Genomic DNA, 21,789 nt, shown 5'->3' with positions numbered 1-21,789 from the left:
TACACACTGGATGTTATAAAATAATTTCTAAATCAAGAGAGAGAGAGAGAGAGAGAGAAATAAAAAACAACCTCTGTGGCAGTTACTCAAGCACACAAGACCCATCTCTGCCTGGCCACACTTTAGTAAACACTGTCTTAGCTGCAACAGATAAAGAATAAGGATGGATGCAAATTTCTTGTAGAATAGGGTACCAGGTTTCTCAGCATCCAGATTGGTAAAATGCACTTTCACGGCAGCCATGAAATATTCCCATGGTTGCACATTCGCAACTAAAAAACACTTTCATGCCCTCCAGCACCACAAGTTTCGGATTCTCACCATGGTGATGCCAGTCCAAACACTCAGTTTCTGTCTGTTTCCTGCAAGTCTTCAATGTATCTGTATGTTGAATGTTCCACTCTCGTGTCCTTGATTAGTAACTGACGGAAATATATCACCTTGTACTTCGAGGGGAGCCGGAGGCAGACCAGGTCATAGGAAATGGTGTAAGAAGATATGAACCTGGAATGGCAGATGGTAAAGGGAGGGCCAGACAAGACTACCAGAAGAGGGTGGAAAAACGCAAGTATGATGACAAATTAAAAAATAAAATCGTGGCGAATATCCCCTAGCATCAAGTCCATTAACCTTTTCACGTCGGGGGGTGTGCATAAATTTTGGCTGTGGAGCATAACTCTCTCTCCCTGTGGTGCATAACTCTCACTCAAGAGCTTTCAGAACAGTTGCGTAGAGATATTTTACTTCCAATGCTTGTAGGGAAGTTACTCTTCACCAAAGAGAGGCCACACAATGCAGGCAATCCATATTTTTTTCTAGGTGTAAGAGTTTTCTTTTCCCAGTGTGAAAGGCTTTGTATATATGCACTTGAATCAAAGGTGCCAGGCTCTTCCTCACCACGAATATTAGTGGGACCTTTGCCTTTAAACAATGACCTCTTTGTCTTAGGCATTTTGCTAGCCTTCACACACTTACTTTCCTGAAAATTTTCTGGAAAAAAAATGCAATAGATCCAGAGAAATAGGCACTTTCTGAGGGAGATCAAGAGGGGTATATCCAATCTGTGAGCAACCTCACACAACAATAAACAGAGGAAAACAAGTGAGCATGCATGCACTATGCTTGGCAGGCATAGCTCCGCCCACTTCTGCCCGTCATCCAACAAAAATGACGACTCCCAAAATATCTCCTTAGAGATTACATTGAATGATCGGCAAACTCGTCATACTAGTGTCAGAGGTTGATAAATGCATGACAGGCCAGCCCGTCATCGGTGTATCTAAGGGCTCTGCATCCTGGTTTTTCAGGTGTTATGTCTGAATGGAAGGAGTGTGTATGTTACAAGTGTAAGTATAATATCATTAACACATACTGTATTTAAATGTACTTTATGATGTTCTTATGTTTTAATTCTGGCTCAGATGAGCAATGCAACATAACTTCAAACTGCTCTCACTAGTAAAAAGTTTTAAAATGAGCAATGACTTGTACGGCCTCATACAGGAACATCATTCGTGCATTCTACCACTATACTGTACTTCCACTTTGTCAAATAATAATAAATACCTCTTACTATCACCTATACTTTAGTAACAAAGTGTTTTTATTTCCAACACTTACCTTCTCACCAATTTCTGTTTGGTCACCTCCAGGGAGTATGTCAAGGTCAGACTGAAGGGCACAAGCCTTGATGCATGCCCAGTATTTCTCATGGTCTTTAACTTCACTGAAAACGATGTTCTTCTCCAAAGTGGCATTCTGAATCCATGCCTGTTGTGGCACATACGCCACATTGCCCTGAAAAGATAGGATGATCTAGCCTTTGTCTATCACAAGAAAAATAGGAAAAATATGTTGCATTTGATAAAGAGAATAAACACTCATGCTCATCACAAACAAAATTTTTCTCAATAGCTATTTTCTGATTTTACTTTTTAGGAATATGAAGATTAAACTAAAATGACAGCTTGTGCAAATTTTACAGTGATAGAAGGCAAAATGAGTTTCTATTTAAAAAAAAAAAAAAAAAAAAAAAAAAAAAAAAAAAATGCTTCTGCTTATGAGTGGTGCATTTTGGAAGAATCCTCAATATGAGGCAACACACCATTACAGCACCACCCTGGCATGAGAAATGGTGATGGAATGAATCACACCCAGACTCAGATTGCTGAGTTGTGGGTGCAGTGTTTCTTGTCTGCAGTTAAGAGGACAGCCTTCCCATGAGATCAATGATGGACCAAATGAGTGCAACATAATGTCATTCTCGTGCCTGCCACTCAATGGGACACAGGGATCCCTTGGATTGCCACTCTCATAGGTGGTCATTAAACCACGCCACCACCTGTGTGTGCAACCTCACTAGGAAAAGATGCAGGAAAGCAGAGAGAGCAGCATTCTCTTGGGCAGAACCAAGTGAATTGAGCATCTGCTGGATAGTGATCAGATGTTGGTCATCAGCTCTGACTGTGCTCCTCTCCATGGTGAAGCCTCCACTACACTGTGGTAATAAGATGTCATAGATGACCACAAGACAGGAAGACAGCAGCTCCCTATCAACACAACATGTTACCAAACTTGTTCCAGCACTGACCCCTAGGGGATGCCTTATTGGGTCTTTATCCAGATAAGTGCCTGGATAATGACTTACATTGTTGATACAGGATAGACTTACAAGAATAGGGTAAGAAACTGACCATGCTTAGCTGACCATGAGACTTCAAATATCTAGTAAAATATGGGATGCTATATCCTAATAAACAGCACACACGTGTCCTTGAAATATATAGAATACAATAACTGAGAGAAAAGCATTCGGGAGCCGAATGCGAATTGCCCGCCATAATATGCTGTTGGCCAAGTCCAAGTTTTGGCCATATCTTGATACCCTGAAGGTTTCATGTTGATAGCTCAAGCCATTCATGAGATATAATGGTGCTAATGGTAGGCGATAAATACTAGTTTAACTTTGACAGCCATTTTGGTGATCTTGACCTTGACCCCAACTGCCCATTTTCAAACTCATCCAAGAACTCAACACAAACATGCACTATCTATCTATCTATTGCCAGACCCCCCAAACCCATTCTGGGTGCCCACAAACAAATCGCCTCCACGTCACCCTGTCCCCCATCATTTCATAAACATGCACAATAACACAGAAAGATGGCTGGCAAACTACTTAGCAAGCAGATGTGCACACATATCATTTGCTGGTCAGTCTTCTAACATCAGAAACTTCACAAATGTCATCCCCTAAGGATCTGTTTTGTCCCCTACACTCTTCAACCTATACATGCACAACATACCCACACCCCACACATCACAGATACACATAGCTTCCTATGCAGATGATATAACACTTACATGTATGCACCAAAATGCAAACACAGCTGCACACATCATTCAACCTTATCTCAACACACTACACGAATGGTTCACCACAAACATACTCAAAATAGCCCCAGCCAAATCTACAGTGACCCGTCTCACAAACTGGACAGCAGAACACAGTCACATCCCACACCTCATCATGAACAACACTCCCCTACCACACACACACAGAATCCTTGGTGTAACACACATCAATATCATTTACACAACACATCACAAACATTAAATATAAAATAACACCAAGACTCAATGCTTTGAGGTCACTTGCCCATACAACATTCGGACACAACAAAGAAACCACCACCACAGTATACAAACAATACATACGTTCAGAGATGAATTATGCAAACCCTGCCTGGGCTTCTAACCTCACCAAAACACACTGCAACACTCTACAGACCATACAGAACAAGGCCCTAAAAATAATCACAGGCTGCACAACTACTACACCCACAGACCACCTACATCAAGAAACCAAAGTTCTCAAAGTCAAGGATCACCTAGACATGAGAGGCACCCAGTTTCTTGCTGCAGCCTCCACAAACCCACAACATCCACTACACTACATGGCAGCACATCCACCCACACCAAGGAACATCAAAACAACACCCAGCACACGATACCATACACAAATACTGTCATCTCTCCCCCCTTGTCCACCTCAGACCAGCTTCCAGAAGCATATCCACACTCAGATCACTCGCTGCTCCATTCAGTCACTTAAAGACAACACACGGCTGCATGCACGGCCTTCTGACATCCACCCTTCTGAATCCAATCTCCCTCGTGAGGACAGGGTCCACCTGGCCAGGCTGAGATGTGGGCACCATCCAGCCCTCTTAAGCTACCAGAAGAGGCTGGATGACTCCATCGCTGATGCCTGTCCAGGATGCAACACAGCACCCCATACTATTAAGCACATTATGGAAGACTGCATTGCACACAATCACCTATGCCAACAACATAACATACAATCTTTGAGAGCTCTGCGGGAAAGCCCGGTCTCGGCCATGGTCTTCCTAAGGGACTCGGGGCTGTTCGGCCAGACTGCCTAAGGAACTACTACTACTACTACTCATCCAAGATTTTGGCCATGTCTTGATACCTTGAAGGTTTCATGTTGATAGCTCAAGCTGTTCATGAGATATAATAGGAAGATACAAACACACAAACACACACACACTGGCAGTGTTCCACCAATCGTATGACTTATGCTTAATGTTTAATTTCAATGGTACAAGAGCTGAGAGCAGAAATTCAGTTTCTTTTAATTTTTTTGATTAATCTCCAGTAAAATGTATATAATTAAATAATATACACAATTTAACTGTTGTTGCTTTTCAGATATTGCTAAAGTTGGTTGTTATTTGCAACTGTAATTTTGTTTTGATAATGTGCAAAAATGCTGCTAGCCTACTTAAAAAATATATATATTAATACTGTATATTAAACTACATTGAAATATCACAATTCCTTCAGCTTTTATATTTGGATTTTTGTTTCAAAGTATAAAATGAAAGCTGTACTATAACTTTATATTTTAAAGTGTTATAACGTCTTTGTCACCTGGCAAATAATAGGAAACATAAAGCACATACCACAACTTTTCAGCTTCCCTAAAAGTACACATCACTCAAACATTACACAAATAGTAAACACATAACACTGTAGCTTCTAAATCTAAGCCAAATCTTGGTATTTAATAATATATGAAACGTATAACGCATGTAAGTTTCTGGTCACCATGCAAAAAATAAAATACAGCATTTGCACTTGAAAGTACATCAAATCTTGGCCAGCCGACAATTACCGGTAGTCATAAAATGAAATGGTAGAGGATGTGTGGACCAAATATTTGCAGTGAGACAGATAGCAGAGAAGGCTTGTGAAGAAGGACTATAAGGTGTTTATGGCATTCATGGATCTGGAGAAAGCATATGACAAAGTGGACAAAGAAGGATTGTGGAATGTTCTGTGCACGTACGGTGTAGAGGGTAAGCTGCTAGGTGCCGTCAGGAGTTTTGATGATGGTAGTGAAGCATGTGTCAAGGTTAATGGGCATCTAAGTAAATGGTTCATGATCGGTATCGGCATGCAGCAAAATTGTGTGATGTCCCCATGGTTGTTCAATATACATATATATGGGTGGGGTGATGGGAGAAGTAAAAACAGAAGTAATGGAGAGAGATTGGTAATGAATGGTAATGGATGGAATATCTCAAATTTGTTGTATGCTGATGATGCAGTACTGCTTGCAAGTACCGGACAAGAACTTAGTAGGCTAGTGCACAGTTTTGCTGATGTCTGTAAGTGTCGTGCCTTGATAGTAAATGTGGAAAAGAGTAAAGAGATGGTTATTGAGAGAGAAGGTGACTCCCAGTGCGATGTAACAGTGAATGGAGAGAGACTGGAATTGGTGAGAGAGTTCAAATACCTGAGTACAGTAATAGAAAAGAGAGGAAAATGTGCAAAAGAAGTGGAAAGTAGTGTGACACAAGGAAGAAAAGTAGCTGGTGCAATGAAGGCCTTGATAAGAAACAGAGGCTTGAGTGTTGCAGCTGCACGAGGGTTACATGAAGGAATGTTAGTGCCAACTTTAACATATGCATGTGAGAATATGGTGTGGCATGAAAATGAAAAGCCAACAGTAAGAGCAGTGGAGATGGGACTGCTGAGGAATATATGTGGAGTACAGAGAGTGGACAGGATAGGAAATAATGTGATTCGTGAAAGATGTGGAGTAAGGAAGTCGGTGGACATCAGAATCAAAGAGAGTATACTGAGATGGTTTGGTCACGTGGAAAGAACTGAGTGGTGAAAAAGGTATATTTGAGTGAATTCGAAGGAGGAAGGAGGCAAGGTAGGCCAAGGAGAAGGAGAGATATGGTGGATGAATGTGTGATGAAGAGAGGTTTGGAAGTCGGTGAGGCTAGGGAATTTACAGGAGATCGAGCTGGCTGGATGAATGTTGTCAGGAGAAGTGCATGATCAGGGATTTTGGCACCCCTTTTAAAGTGGCAGCATCTGAACTGACTCTCTTGGATACGATTATGTGAAACTACAGAACGTGGAGAATGTTTTTTGGCGTATCTAAAAAAGCCAGGATTCCGGGGGCTTGAATGATGAGTGAATGGAAGCGTGGCCCATTGGATTGGGCAAATTTGGGCTGTCTGGATATTGTTACTCCTCACCCTGACCTGGGGTGGGAAAGGAAGTCCGGATGATGATAATGATAATGAAACAAACATTTGTACTTGCTAGAGTTAATGCATTATGGTAAAAATACACCCCGAGACTGATTTTATATATATATATATATATATATATACATACAGTATAAATATATAATATAAGAGGAGATAAAGAAGTGTGTGGTAATCACAGGGGCATTTGTCTTCTTAGTATACTGTAATAGGAAAAGTACCGTATACTGCTGCTGCTTTTGTTGTGCCCTACGTTCATCTGAAACATATACCCAGTAGACTGCAAGCTGAAGTTGCCCTTCTCCAGTCCATCAACCTCAAATAGGTAAGAAGCTGAGACATTCAAATAACCATTAACTGGGCAGCGGAGTTACCCATTACATCAGTGCCACCACATGAAGGAATCTCTCTCTGGCACCTAAATTATGTGTCAGCTCACCTTGATGTTGACTCTCCCTGCCTGACGTTTCATCTCCCCTAGTATGGCAGAACAGAGTGAGGATTTGCCAGCCCCAACACTACCCACAATGGCTATCAGTGCCCCTTCATCCACTCTCAGGTTGATATTGTAAAGAACTGGCAATCCTTCATCATTCTTGCCTTCATCCTCATCCCATGCAAATGTTCCATTCTCTATTATAACTGGTTTGCCTGAAAAGTACAATGTTGATATTATTAAAACCACATTCAAATTTCTACAATATGCTGACAAAAGGTGAAAGTTTTACCCCATGGTCAAAACACATTTCAGGTGGATGATCAATTTACCAGTAAAAAAAGCAGGGGGGGTGGGGTTTACATCCTTAACAGAGGTCTCCTCCTCATAGATAACCTAGGTGCTGTATACAAAAAAGACAAAGCAGGTGATATGAAGTGCACATAAGTGGTCATTATGCCTGTGAGGTGGCACCAAGGAATAGTGGGTGAATGGGTGTATACAGTAGTCCATTTTGTTGGACATGCTGCTTATTAGTTCTTCCTTCAGCTTCCCCCGCCCCCCTATCTTACATGTGGGGGGGGGGGGGCAGAATTATTAGAACAGCGGGTCAGGGTGCCCACCATTCACAATCCACTCACTCAATGCAGTGCTATCTTCAGGAGGCTCTATGCAAGTGACAAGCCTCATCATTTCCCATAATCCAAGAAACCCTTTTGCAACATTGGGTGGCAACCTCATGACCACATGGATGCCTGGTGGTCTAAAAGATTATGGCACTCAACCACATGCAGCTTATAAGGGTCTATGTCCAAGGGGTTTGCAGCTCACATGATGCCACTCAGGGGTGAACTAGGCTAGTCACTTTCACCTTAATTGTCAGGACTCTCTGTCTTAGCCTTGGGCCCCTATGCTCTCGATGGGGCTAAAAAGAATTGGATGATAGACAGATAAGATATAAGCCACTATATTTCCCCCTATTCTCTTGATGAGGCTATAAAAGATTGGATGATAAACAAGATATATGCCACTGTATTTCCCACTATGGCTATTTCTCTGAACATGTCCTTAGTCATATCAAGAATTAATGTTAACTCAAGAATTTTGTTTCCTTTGTTTTCATATATCTAGATGCACCGTATTTAAGGAATTAATAAGAATTTTAACTATTCTTTTACTTCCTAGGCTAAATAAAGTCATATGGTTACAGCAAGAATTGAATTAAAATGTCACTGTGCTCTGGGATCAAGTGACTGTAAAAGAAAGTGAGCATACATGGTATGGTTGTACACAAACAATGAACATGAGCAAGGAAATGTTGTCATTGCAAGACCTTAGGTTCACCTGGATGCGAACCCAATGGACTGCAAGAAACTGGTCACGTCAGTCAGGTACTCCCAGAGAAATTATGGGATTATACTGAAGAATTCTTTGCAATGTGAAAGTGAAGTGAGATGAGTACCTGTACATGTACCATGTGAGGGACTCAGTAAAGTGATGGCAAAGTAAGCTGTATACTACTGTAGGTTGGTACTGATGGATGACCATATCATGGTCTGGGTCTCTCTTAAAATGGCAGTTTCTGTGGGATAATTAACTGGTAGGGATTCACGAAAGATGCTGTTTGACTAGAGGTTTGGATGGATGTGGTGGCTATTTCTCTGTGTATATCTCAACTGTAATGCTAGGTACGGAAGGAGGAATGTTACTGAAACATTCTGTGCATCCATCCATCATCTAATCCTACACTGCCCCATCAGGAGCCTAGGAGCCCGGGGCTAGGCAGTTGGTCCGAACTTTTAAGATGCGAGTGACCAGCCTCACTTATCCCTGAGGGGCATTACATGACCAATCAACCCCAACCACCCCTTGGATATAAACCTTCACTGGCTCAATCTGACTGGAGCGCAATAATTACCCACTAAACCACCAGGCGCCAAAATTTGGCTATATGGTTACCACCCAGTATAGTAAATGGTTTCCTGGTGTACAGGAAACCATTTGGCTTTCCACTCAGTGTAGTCACCCACAGGCAGAAGGAAGAGGAAAGAATGAAGGAAAGAAAGACAGAAGAGGGAGTGTAAAGTCACCCGTAGGCAGAAGGACAAGGAAAGAATGAAGGAAAGAAAGAAAGAAGACGATGGAAGGAAAGATGGATGGAGGAGAGGAAAGGGCAGACACCCGACAGCAGCACTACATCGAGTGAGTGGATGGTCAACACCCTCATCTACCACAAAGCATTCTGTGCAACATTGGAAAATTGCATGTAATATGCAGTATATGGCATCATTAAGACACAAAGTTAATTAACACGGGATAGAACTGTCTGAAATTTTGCAATAACCATCACCCATGATGTCAGACTGTTTCATATAAAGGTACTTTTTTTAATGAATGTACAGTACACCTTGTTATTATATTAGGGAAATTTGAACAATATTAGCATTTTTGTTATTATGTAACAGACCATCAGTAACACCAACTTCCGGCATTGCAATATTTTTTTCCCTACTGTCTGAAATATATTCTTGAAGGCATTCTAACCCCTCCACTGCTAAGTCCCCTGTGAAATCTTGCACAACCAATGCTCAGTGGACTTTACTGTCGTCTGACAACTTATAGTGGTTCAAATGTGCTGAAAGGTATACAAAATAAAAGGTAAAAATGAATGACTGCATACAACAGCCAAAGTATTTAAGAAGTAATATCCCTGAGATTCATTATATAATTCTTACTGATTAATGCCAGTGACTGTCTAAGCCAGAGAAATAATTACTGTCATCTGCAGTCAAGGGGTTAAAATTCAACTGTACCAAAATACTAAAGTGATACTTATATAAACAGGCAACCAGCTCAAAGACTGGAGGCTGATACAGTACTGAACTTCAAGTATATCACTAAGCAAGATTTCCCACTCATATATTAACTCCCACCAATACAGTAAAGAGTAGAAGTGCTTGTTGAACATCATGGAAACAAAGATAGTGGACTTACTTTCAGTATTATCCCGGGACACACAGTTAGGGTCAAGTTCGTCTGCGTTCATGAACTTGTTCAGCCGCTTCAGAGACACACTTGTCTTTTGGGAATGTTGAAATTTGGTTAGATCCTGGCTACAAGTCTGAGGAACCACATTATGCAAACTTTTTATATTTATGAACAGCTGACTTACAAACCTCCCAAGTTAAACTTTACTTTACGAATTGAACATCTTAAAAATATCTAACATTATACTTTCCAGCAAAAGCTGACACATGTACTGTACTTAGTAAGCATCAAAGAGTGAAACCAGAGAAGTGCGTTCCTGTCAAATACTTCACTTCCCCCCATTCCGGGGCATAATGGTATTATTTATGGCTGCATCTATTATACATAAAAAAACACTTATAAATTTCAGATACCCGGTAATCATAAGCTGCAAGTAACAAACAGCAAAGGTTTGTAGGCACAGCTGCATAAAAGTTCCAAAGCATCATCAAAGTAGTGTGTGTAACATACAGGGTGCCAAAGCATCCTATATAGCTACTGTTCATACCTCAGCAGCAAAAGAGCTCCCTAACACTCTTCCCCAGTGTTTCATTTTTCATTTTACCTAACTAATTTCCTGTAAAATACTTATGTCCTCTTACTATCAATACAGACTGCATAAATAACATACAAAAGAATAACAATATACCATAGTTCATCCACTTTTAACTTAGCAGAGATTTCTGTCCTTCTGCAGCATATTGCCAGTAGCATGGTGCCAAAATAAGATGATACTATGGCTTTACATCCTTTCCATAATACAGTACAATCCCAATTATCTGGTATCCTGACAACCAGAATCATCAGGCAACCAGGAAAATTCTCAGACTGGTAAATATATAAATAAAAATACAACTGTGAGCCACTTTGAATGCCTGCCCCTGCATGGGATAGTCAAATCCCAGGTGAGACTAGGTGAAGTCAGGCGATGTGAAGTGATGGCATTTCCAATCAAGGTTGTTTTCTAGTTAATTCCCTTCCCAGCCCTCATCCCCTCTCTTTCCCCTCTTCAAATTTAGTAAATCCTCCATACCTTCACAAATCACCAGTCAGCTTACCATCACCAGTCAGTTAATAAGTACACCTGCTGTTGTGTTGTGATAGTGATTTGAACACTTGGTGATGCCTCAAGTGCAAACTAATATTAAGGACCTTGTGCTCACTTGAAACAGAAGCTGGACAAATGCAACAGTCTTGAAAATGACGAACATCATAAGACACTGATAACAAAATTTAACATAGGAAACTCCATGATTTATGATGTCCAGCCCAAGGAACCCAAGCTCAAAGAATTTTTTAAGAAAAGCAAGATCAGTAAATTCAAAAAAAAAAAAAAAAAAAAAAAAAAAAAAAAATGCTCTTCATCAGCAGAAAATACATGGTATTGGTACAGTTTTCTACCTACCGAACCGAATCTAATTACCCATGAGCTTCCAGTATCTTACTGTACCTTGGCAAGCCCATTCTGTCAAATGTTATTCGTTATCTTATACATAAAAGCATGGACAAATAAATAAATTTTGAGCATTTACTGGTAAACTGATGATTTGGAAAGAAGTGTTGTATAGCAGAATTATCAAGACTCCCTTGTTCAAATTGTTGTATATACGACTGTAGTCCACTCATTTATTTCTCACCTGACTGCTGTCATTCCATCCCTCATTCGCCATTCAGCTGTTTTGCAGATAATACATTAAATATGCAGTAATTGCATGCACAGTAATTTTGCCAAACAAAACAAATGCTTCATTTCTTTTGGCTAGATTTCATCTTTTCTGCCAACGCCAATGCATTTTAAGATAACATCATCTGAGAATGCATTTCCAATGCCAGAAAAGATAAAATCTGGCTGATAAAAAAAGATGCATTTGTTTGGTTGTGCTTGCAATATGTATGTATTTATTATAATACTGTATCTGCAAAACAGCTGAGTGGCCAGTGAGGAGTGGAGTGATGACGGTTAGGTGAGAATTAAACTGGTGGGCCATGGTCATAAATGCAACTATGAGCAAAGGAGTAGTGATAATGGAATAAGGGGATAATGGAATGTAAGGGGAGCGAATGATGACGTGAAAGAGAGAGAGATTGTCCAGGTGCTTGAGGGTGCGAAAGTTGATGTATGCAGAATAACTGAAACTAAATGGAGAGGTGAGAGTGTGAGAGAAAGGGAGTATGGATGGGGTATATGTGCAGGAGTAGGTGAGAATGAGAGGGCAAAAGAAGGAGTATGTTTAGTTGTGAGTAAAAGATGGAAGAAGAGCATAAGACCATATGGATCACTTGGGTTATGGATTGTGCGGGTAAGATTGAAAGTTGAAATACAAATGTGGGCGATTGTGTGTGTGTATGCGCCAATGCAAGATCGTGCAAGCAGAGTGAGAGCAGAGTTCTGGACAAATGTGGAAGTGTGCATGGAAAAGTTTGGAAGGAATGAGAGTGTGTTTTTGATCAGTGATATGAATGGTAAAGTAGGGAATGTGAAGGTGGATGGAATAGTTGGTGAGTGGGGTGTGCCTGCTGAGACAGATGAGAATGGCAGTGCGTTAGTGGACATTTGCGCTGGGAGGGGGTTGGTGATAGCCAATACCCTCTTCAGGCATAAAATGATCCAAAGGTATACTGTACATGGCAAGTGATGAGAAGGGTGGGTGGTGAACTGAATGAAAGGAAGGCAATGATTATGTGTGTGTGGATGAAAGGATGTGAAAATGTGTAATGGATGTAAGAGCTTATAGAGGTTGGGGGAGTGGACTCTCTGACCACTACTTGGTGGTGGCCAGAATCAAGATCCAATTAAGATGGAGAAATAGAAGAAGGGAGGGACGGGAAGAAGGAGTATTTGTAAGGAGAGTGGAAAGGTTACAAGAGGACGAGAAAAAGGCAGAGTATAAGAGAGACGTGGAGGAATGATTGGGCAAATATGAATTGGAGCAGTTGGGGGACGTGGAAGGTGTGAGCAGGATATTCCCAGAAGAAATATGTGCAGCATGTGATGTGGTGTGTGGGAGGAAGGGAAGGAGGAGGAGTGTGCAAGGAACAGCATGATGGAATGAAGAGGTGAGACAGGCTGTGGCACAAAAGTAGAAAGCATACAATGAACGGATGAGAAATAGGGGCGTAGAAGAAGTTGAGAGGCAGAAGAGAGAGTTATATGCAGAAAGAAAGAGGTGAAAAGATTAGTAAGAGAGAGTAAGAAGTGAGCGGATGAGGAATTTGGAAGGAACTTGAGTGTAAAGTGGAGGGACTGTAAGAAAATGTTCTGGAAAGAGGTGAAAAGAGTAAGACAGGGTGAAAGTGAAGTTAGCAGAGGAGTGAAAAATAAAAATGGTAGATTACTAGTGGAGAAGGGAGAAAAAGTGAGCAGATGGAGAGAACACTTTAAGGAACTGTTGAACATAGAGGATGGAAGTAATACGAGAATAAGTGGCTGGGGAATGGCTGGGAGAAGGAGGGAGATGAGAAGACAGGAAATCAGTAGGATAGAAGTTGTGGAAGCAATGAAGAAAATTAAATTGGGAAAAGCCCCAGGAATTGATGGAGTGTGTGGTGAAATGCTGAAGCATGGGGGAGAGAGAGTAGTAGAATGGATGTGGAAAATGTGCAGATTGGCCTGGGAGGAAGGTAGAGTCCCGGAGGATTGGAAGTCAGGTATAATTATTCCCTTGTACAATGGAAAATGGGAAACAGAAGTGTGTGGTAATCATAGGGGCATTTGTCTTCTTAGTACTATAATAATATTCATTCTTAGATCTTTAGTGGAAAAATTTCTAGACAAGGGGAAAGAAGTTGTATGCGGCTTTCATGGATTTGGAGAAAGCATATGGTGTGTGGAAGGAAGAGAAGACGGAGGGGGGTGCAAGGAACAGCGTGTTGGACTGAAGAGGTGAAACGGGCTGTGGCACAAAAGAAGAAAGCATACAATGAATGGATGAGAAATAGGGGCGTGGAAGAAGTTGAGAGGCGGAAGAGAGAGTTATATGTAGAAAGAAAGAGAGAGGTGAAAAGATTAGTAAGAGAGAGTAAGAAGAGAGTGGATGAGGAATTTGGAAGGAATTTGAGCGTAAAGTGGAGGGACTGTAAGAAAATGTTCTGGAAAGAGGTGAAAAGAGTAAGACAGGGTGGAAGTGGAGTTAGCAGGAGAGTGAAAGATAAAAATGGTAGATTACTAGTGGAGAAGGGAGAAAAAGTGAGCAGATGGAGAGAACACTTTAAGGAATTGTTGAACGTGGAGGATGGAAGTAATGCGAGTATAAGTGGCTGGGGAATGGCTGGAAGAAGGAGGGAGGTGAGAAGACAGGAAGAAATCAGTAGGATAGAAGTTGTGGAAGCAATGAAGAAAGTTAAATCAGGGAAAGCCCCAGGAATTGATGGAGTGTGTGGTGAAATGCTGAAGCATGGGGGAGAGATAGTAGTAGAATGGATGTGGAAGATGTGCAGATTGACCTGGGAGGAAGGTAGAGTCCAGGAGGATTGGAAGTCAGGTATAATTATTCCCTTGTACAAAGGAAAAGGGGAAAAAGAAGTGTGTGGTAATCATAGGGGCATTTGTCTTCTTAGTATAATAGGAAAAGTATATGGTAGGATACTTATTGACAGAGTTAGAGAAAGAACAGAGAAATTAGTTGGAGAAGAACAGGGAGGCTTTAGGAAGGGAAGAGGTTGTGTAGATCAGATATTCATTCTCAGATCTTTAGTGGAAAAGTTTCTAGAGAAGGGAAAGAAGTTGTATGCGGCTTTCATGGATTTGGAGAAAGCATATGACAGGGTGGATAGACTAGGACTGTGGAAAGTGTTAAGAATATATGGAATAGAAGGGAAGTTGTTGAATGCTGTGAAGAGTATGTACGATGGTGCGAAGGCTGCAGTGCGTGTGGATGGTGAACTAAGTGAATTTTTCTCTTTGAAAGTTGGGTTGAAACAGGGATGTGTCATGTCTCCGTGGTTGTTCAATCTGTACATGGATGGGGTAATAAAAGAGGTACAAGGTAGGGTAGTGGATGTTGGAGTGGCCCTGGTGACAGAGGATAGTGTTTGGAAACTCCCTGTACTGTTGTTTGCAGATGATACTGTGTTGTTGAGTGAAGACGAAGGGGAGCTGCAAGGCTTGGTGGATGAGTTTGAGAGAGTGTGTAAGAAACGGAATCTAAAGGTGAATGTAGGGAAGAGTAAAGTGAGGGTCTTTGAGAGAGGAGAAGTCAGTGAATGTACAGCGAGGTTGGATGGTGAGGAATTGGAAAATGTGAGTACGTTTATGTACTTGGGTAGTGTGATGAGTAAGGATGGAGGTTTGGAGGGTGAAGTGCTTGAAAGGGTACAGCAGGGAAGAAAGGTTGCTGGTTCTTTGAAAGCAGTGATAAGAAACAGGGAAGTGAGCATGGAAATGAAAAAGTTACTACATGACAGTATTGTGATACCAACTCTAACGTACGGAAGTGAAGCTTGGACGTTGTTGGAAGGACACAAGTCAAGAGTGAGAGCCGTGGAAATGAGTTATTTAAGAGGAGCCTGTGGAGTCACATGGAGAGACAGGCTGACGAATGAGGATATAAAGGAGCGTTGTGGTGTTGATGTGGATGTGATAGGAAGCGTTATGAGGAACACACTGAGGTGGTTTGGCCATGTGGAGAGGATGGAGGGTCAAAGACTGACAAAGAGAGTGTATGTGAGTGAGGTGGAGGGGGAAAGAGGGAGGGGGAGGCCGAGGATGAGATGGAGAGATGGGGTGGAGAGGTATATGAGAGAGGGGGGGTGTGAGTTGGGAGCAGGGGAGTGAAATGGCGGGGGACAGGGCGACTTGGAGGCGATTTGTTTGTGGCCACCCCAAACGGGATCGAGGCGTCTGGCAATAGATAGATAGATATGACAGGGTGGAGAGACAAGGATTGTTTCGTTTCGTTTTTAAAGGCTCCAACATGCTTGCATGTGTCGGCCTTGGTCACCTAATGGCGGCTCTCCACGCTGCACGATCCATTGCAGCCTCCCTGTTCAGTCCCTTAACCCTAAGGTCACACTTAATGACCTCGTCCCATGTCTTTCTCGGTCTACCCCTCATAACCCCACCCCCAATATTAACACTTCTCACCTTCCTCACCCAATTATCATCCCCCATCCTCTCCACATGTCCAAACCACCTCAATCTACCTCTCCTCATCACAACACCAATACACTCCAGTTCCATCCTACCTCTCAACTCTTCCATTGTAAACCCAACCCCTCCAGGCCTTGGATGCAGGGACGCACTGCACATCCACCTAATCATTGTCATTTCAGTACGTCTGAGCCGGCGAATGTCTTCCTCCTTCACTGCCCAGGTCTCACTACCATACAGCATTACACTCCTAACAGCAGATGGGAAGCTGTTGAATGCTGTGAGGAGTATGTATGATGGTGCTAAGGCTGCAGTGCGTGTGGATGGTGAACTGAGTGAATTTTTCTCTTTGAAGGTTGGGTTGAAACAGGGATGTGTCATGTCTCCGTGGTTGTTCAATCTGTACATGGATTGGGTAATAAAAGAGGTACAAGGTACGGTAGTGGATGTTGGAGTGGCCCTGGTGAGAGAGGGTAGTGTTTGGAAACTCCCTGTACTGTTGTTTGAAGATGATACTGTGTTGTTGAGTGAAGACGAAGGAGAGCTGCAAGGCATGGTGGATGAGTTTGGGAGTGTGTGTAAGAGACGGAATCTAAAGGTGAACGTAAGGAAGAGTAAAGTGATGATCTTTGAGAGAGGTGAGGTCAGTGAATGTACAGCGAGGCTGGATGGTGAGGAATTGGAAAATGTGAGTACGTTTAAATACTTGGGTGGTGTGATGAGTAAGGATGGAGGTTTGGAGGGTGAAGTGCTTGAAAGGGTACACCTGGGAAGAGAGGTTGCTGGTTCCTTGAAAGCAGTGATAAGAAGCAGGGAAGTGAGCATGGAAGTGAAAAAGTTACTACATGATAGTATCGTGATACCAACTCTAAAGTATGGAAGTGAAGCTTGGACGTTGCTGGAAGGACAAAAGTCAAGAGTGAGAGCAGTGGAAATGAGTTATTTAGGAGGAGCCTGTGGAGTCACATGGAGAGACAGGCTGATAAATGAGGATATAAAGGAGCATTGTGGTGTGGATGTGGATGTGATAGGAAGCGTTAGGAGGAATACACTGAGGTGGTTTGGCCATGTGGAGAGGATGGAGGGTGAAAGACTGACGAAGAGAGTGTATGTGAGTGAGGTGGAGAGGGGAAGAGGGAGGGGGAGGCCGAGGATGAGATGGAGGGATGGGGTGGAGGGGTATATGAGAGAGGGGTGTGTGAGTTGGGAGCGGGGCAGTGAAATGGCGAGGGACAGGGCGACGTGGAGGCGATTTGTTTGTGGCCACCCCGAATGGGATTGAGGCGTCTGGCAATAGACAGATAGATAGACAACACTTCTTTCCAAATCTTCAGTTCACCAACAGGATATATGATCAAGGTTTATTTCTTTGGTTTGTTTTTCCGTGTTTGAGGAATAAAATAGTGAATAACATTTAACGAAATTGACAGCGTAAATATGATTTGGAGTAGACTGGGGAAGTGGACATGTGTGCGAAATATTCAAATAAGAAATCTGTGGATGTGAGGTGGTGTGTGGGATGAAGAGACGATGAAAGGGGGTGCAAGGAACAGCACGACGGAATGAAGAGCTGAGACAAGCTAAGCTGCAAAAGAAGACAGCATTTTGTTAGTGGATAGGAAGCAGAGGCATGGAGGAAGCTGTAAGATGGACAAGAGTGTTATATGTAGAGCGGAAGAGAGAGGTGAAAAGATTAGTAAGAAACAGTAAGAAGAGAGTTGATGAGGAATTTGGAAGGAACTTGAATGTAACATGGAGGGAATGTAAGAAAATGTTCAAAAAGGAGGTAATGAGAGTTGGACACGGTCATAAAGAAGTTAGTAGGGGAATGAAAGATAAAAATGGAAGAATGATAATGGAGATGGGAGAAAAAGTGAGCATGTGGAGAGAACACTTTAAGGAATTGTTAAACATAGAGAATGAAACTAATGAGAGTATAGGTGGCTGGGGAATAGCTGGGAGAAGTAGGGAGGTAAGAAGGAAGAGATCAGTAGGACGGAAGTAGTGGATGCAATGAAGTGTCAAAATCCGGAAAGCCCCAGGAATTGATGAGGTGTGTGGTGAAATGTCGAAGCACGGGGGAGAGATAGTAGTAGAATGGATGTGGAAGATGTGCAGATTGGCATGGGAGGAAGGTAGAGTCCCGGAGGATTGGAAGTCAGTATAATTATTACCCTGTGCAAAGGAAAAGGGGAAAAAGAAGTGTGTGGTAATCACTGGGGCATTTGTCTTCTTATGGTAATCACTGGGGCATTTGTCTTCTTAGTGTACTAGGAAAAGTATATGGTAGGATACTAACAGAGCTGAGGAAATACCAGAGGCATTAGTTGGAAAAGAACAGAGGGGGGGTTTTAGGATGAGAAGAGTCTGTGTAGATCGTTTATTCATCTTTAGGTCTTTAGTGGAGAAGTTTCTAAAGAAGGAAATGAAGCTGTATGCAGCCTTCATGGATCTGGAGAAAGCATATGACAAAGTGGATAAACATGGAAGGTGAAAAATATTAAGAGTATATGGAGTAAATGGGAAGCTTTTGAATGCCATGAAGAGTATGAATGAGAGTGCAAAGGCTGCAATGTGTTGGATGGTGAACTAAATGAACTTTTCTGTCTGAATGTTGGACTGAAACAGGGATGTGTCATGTCTGCAAGGTTGTTCAGTTTGTACTGTATATGGATGGGACAGTGGATGTTGAAGTGGTCCTAATGAGAGATGGCAATGTTTGGAAACCTCCTGTTCTGTTGTTTGCAGATGATACTGTATTGTTAAATGAAGACGAAGGGGAAATGCATGGCTTGGTGAATAAGTTTGGAAGTATGTGTAAGAAACAGAATCTTAAGTTGAATGTAGGGAAGAGTAAAGTTATCGTCTTCATGGGAAATGAAGTCACTGAATGCACAGTGAGGTTGGATGATGAAGAAATGAAAAATGTGAGTGCATGTAAGTACTTGGGTAATGTGATGAGTAAGAATGGAAGTTTGGAAGATGAAGTGCTTGAAAGAGTACAAAAGGGAAGAAAGGTTGCTGGTTCTTTGAGAGAAGTGATAAGAAACAGGGAAATGGGCACGGTGGTAAAAAAGTCACTGCATGATAGTACTGTGATAGCAACTCTAATGTATGAAAGAGAAGCTTGGATATTGCTGGAAGGAGTGAAAGCAGTGAAAATGAGTTATCTGAGAGGGGCATATAGAGTTAAATGGAGAGAATGACTGACAAATGAGGAAATGAAGGAGTATTATGGTGTGGATGTGACAGAAAGCATTAGGAGAAATACGCTGAAGTGTTTGGACATGTGGGGAGGAAGAAGAGCGAGAAACTAACGACGAGAGTGTATGTGAGTAAGATGGTGGGGGAGGCCAAGGATGAGGTGGAGGAATGCAGTGGAACAGTATGAGAATGATCTGTGCTGGGAGGAGGGCAGTGAAATGGTGGGGAACAGGGCGACATGGAGGTGATTTGTTTGTGGCCACCCCTTATGGGATTAGGCCATCTGGCAATTGGTACAATAGCAGGACATTTCCATGTGCATTTTGCACTACTGCAAGACATTGTGAAGATGTGTACATCTATGGGATGTGCTTAAGAGGTTGTTTCAAATGGAAAAATGTTAGAGTGGCCCTGGAATAGAGTGGTATTGTATATAATGTACTGCAATGATAAAGCCTATCTACAAGAGCAAATATCAAATATATGGGAAAAATCAGTAACCAGGAAGGTAAATTACCCAAGCTTCCCAGTTAACTGACATTGTACTTCTTCATGACTGCTGTACTACCATTCTTTGACATCAATCACTTGTTATAACTCAGCATTCATGATGGAGAAATGAAAATTTTATGCCTAGTTAATGTGAAAAGAGTATAACATATATGCCGGCATATAAGTGGAACCCTAAAATTCTGAGGTGTGATTCAGGTTTAGGCCTATATTCACCAGATAAGTTGACCCCCAAAATAGGGCAGCAACACTTCCATCTGTCAAGAATTTGAATGTGTTAACCAGCAGACAACTGATTTCATTAGAACCAAAACAGCAAAAGTTTACAAGCTCTAAACATGTTGTACTAACGAAGTCCAGTACAAGGGTAAGGTGCTAGAACTGGTTCTTCCACTACAGTACTTATGTCAACATCGTGCCTCTGTAAAATTATTATCCAAGATTCATTTGTTATAACTCATAAACTGATGTTCCTTACCTGTTAGTATCACTGTCCATGTTGGACTCCACTACAGTAGTTTCCATAGCAGTAATTTCCACAACTCATTCTTTCTTCTAAATTATCTTTGTTAGTGAAAATATAAAATTTTCAGTTATTTGGTTAGAATTTTCATCACATGACTGTTACAAATGTGGTGTGCAACCGATCACTGTGGCAAAACAGTTCAAAAAGCATATTGTCTGTATCCATGGAAAGCCTATGGTAACAGCGTTCCAGATTCACTATCTTGAATGGCCGTTACCCAATTGGTGTTTGTTTACGTTCATGGAAGAGTGCACGGCATAGAATACTCCTCACATTTTAAGTGTAAACACTGATAATTACTGGTAACCATGATTTGTTTTTATTAAAACTTTGTTTCAGCTACAAAAATTAACCTGGTAAGAAGTTGTACTGTATATAAAACTTGGATCTGTCATAAAAGTTGCAGTACAAGGCAGGCATGATAGAATTAGTAAGCTATCGTACAGCTGTAGGCTTGCTGGTAGTGTCACTTCCCTCCTTTGGTATATGCCACGGCCTTATTTTTGTCTCTGCCATGTATCGACAACTTTATGCTCAGCATATTAGTCGACCCCAAGTTTTGAGATATTTTTATGCTTAAAATATCGCCTCATACACTGCCATATACGGTAGATACTGGAAAGAATCCGATTACCACAAACATAGGAGTGATGATGTACAGTACAAACTACTAAAATCTTAAATGCTTGGATCCAAGGGCTTTATGAAAAACAATATTTTGAAGGATACAATCAAAAGGATAAGTATGAGAAAATCACGTAAAACCAACAGACAGTATCTTGAGCAATAATACAATGATGTACCTTGTAATAGTAACTTAACATCTGTTGTTATACCTATCCACAAATTAATCTATTCTATCTACTGCCAGACGCCATAATCCCGTAAGGGGTGGCCATTTGACTTTGAGTTAGTTGTTTTACAAGGAGGGACACTAACCCTCCACCAACCCACTTGTTGACACGTAGGGAGCACGTATGGTTTGGTTATATGGTTACCACCCAGCGTTGTAAATGGTTTCTTGGCTTACAGGAAACCATTAGGCTTGTCACTCAATGTAAAGCCACCTGTAAAGGAAAGAAAAGCAATAAGAAGTGACAGGAAAGATGGGAGAAATAGGAAGACAGGAGGACAGGCACAGAAAAAGAATGATACAGGCTACAGAAGAAGTAGGCAGCACTACATCAAGTGAGTGGATGATGGTCGCCACCACCTACAAATTAATACTGTCTTCAAATATGCATTGACTGCATAAGGACATATGCATAAGGACATATGATATTAACCCCTACAAGGAATGCGCCATTGCGTAACGTTCATACGTGAGAAGGCGGGCAACATTACATAACATTCGTTCATTTTTTGTCATAATTCATTGGTTAAACTGGGCGATATGGCAACGCTT

The 21,789-nt window shown here is 41.6% G+C and overlaps 1 protein-coding gene across 1 annotated transcript in view; it reads right to left on the bottom strand.

Annotated features, from left to right (window-relative positions):
• The window catches only part of LOC145400296 (multidrug resistance-associated protein 1-like), a 164,936-nt gene that overhangs the window by 66,342 nt on the left and 76,805 nt on the right, over positions 1-21,789 (bottom strand). Inside the window, exons 13-15 of the mRNA XM_080272854.1 lie at positions 10,024-10,108; positions 7,033-7,244; positions 1,621-1,797 (exon numbers count right to left, since the gene is read on the bottom strand). Of these exons, the coding sequence (XP_080128980.1) occupies positions 1,621-1,797; positions 7,033-7,244; positions 10,024-10,108 (474 nt within the window). The remainder of the gene's footprint in view (positions 1-1,620; positions 1,798-7,032; positions 7,245-10,023; positions 10,109-21,789) is intronic.

Source organism: Coenobita brevimanus, chromosome 51 (assembly GCF_032717465.1).
Source record: "Coenobita brevimanus isolate Jiangsu-jjx chromosome 51, ASM3271746v2, whole genome shotgun sequence".
NCBI classification, from domain to species: Eukaryota; Metazoa; Arthropoda; class Malacostraca; order Decapoda; family Coenobitidae; genus Coenobita; species Coenobita brevimanus.
The sequence above is the reverse complement of the archived record's forward strand: the minus strand, read 5'-3'. Positions and strand labels throughout refer to the sequence as shown.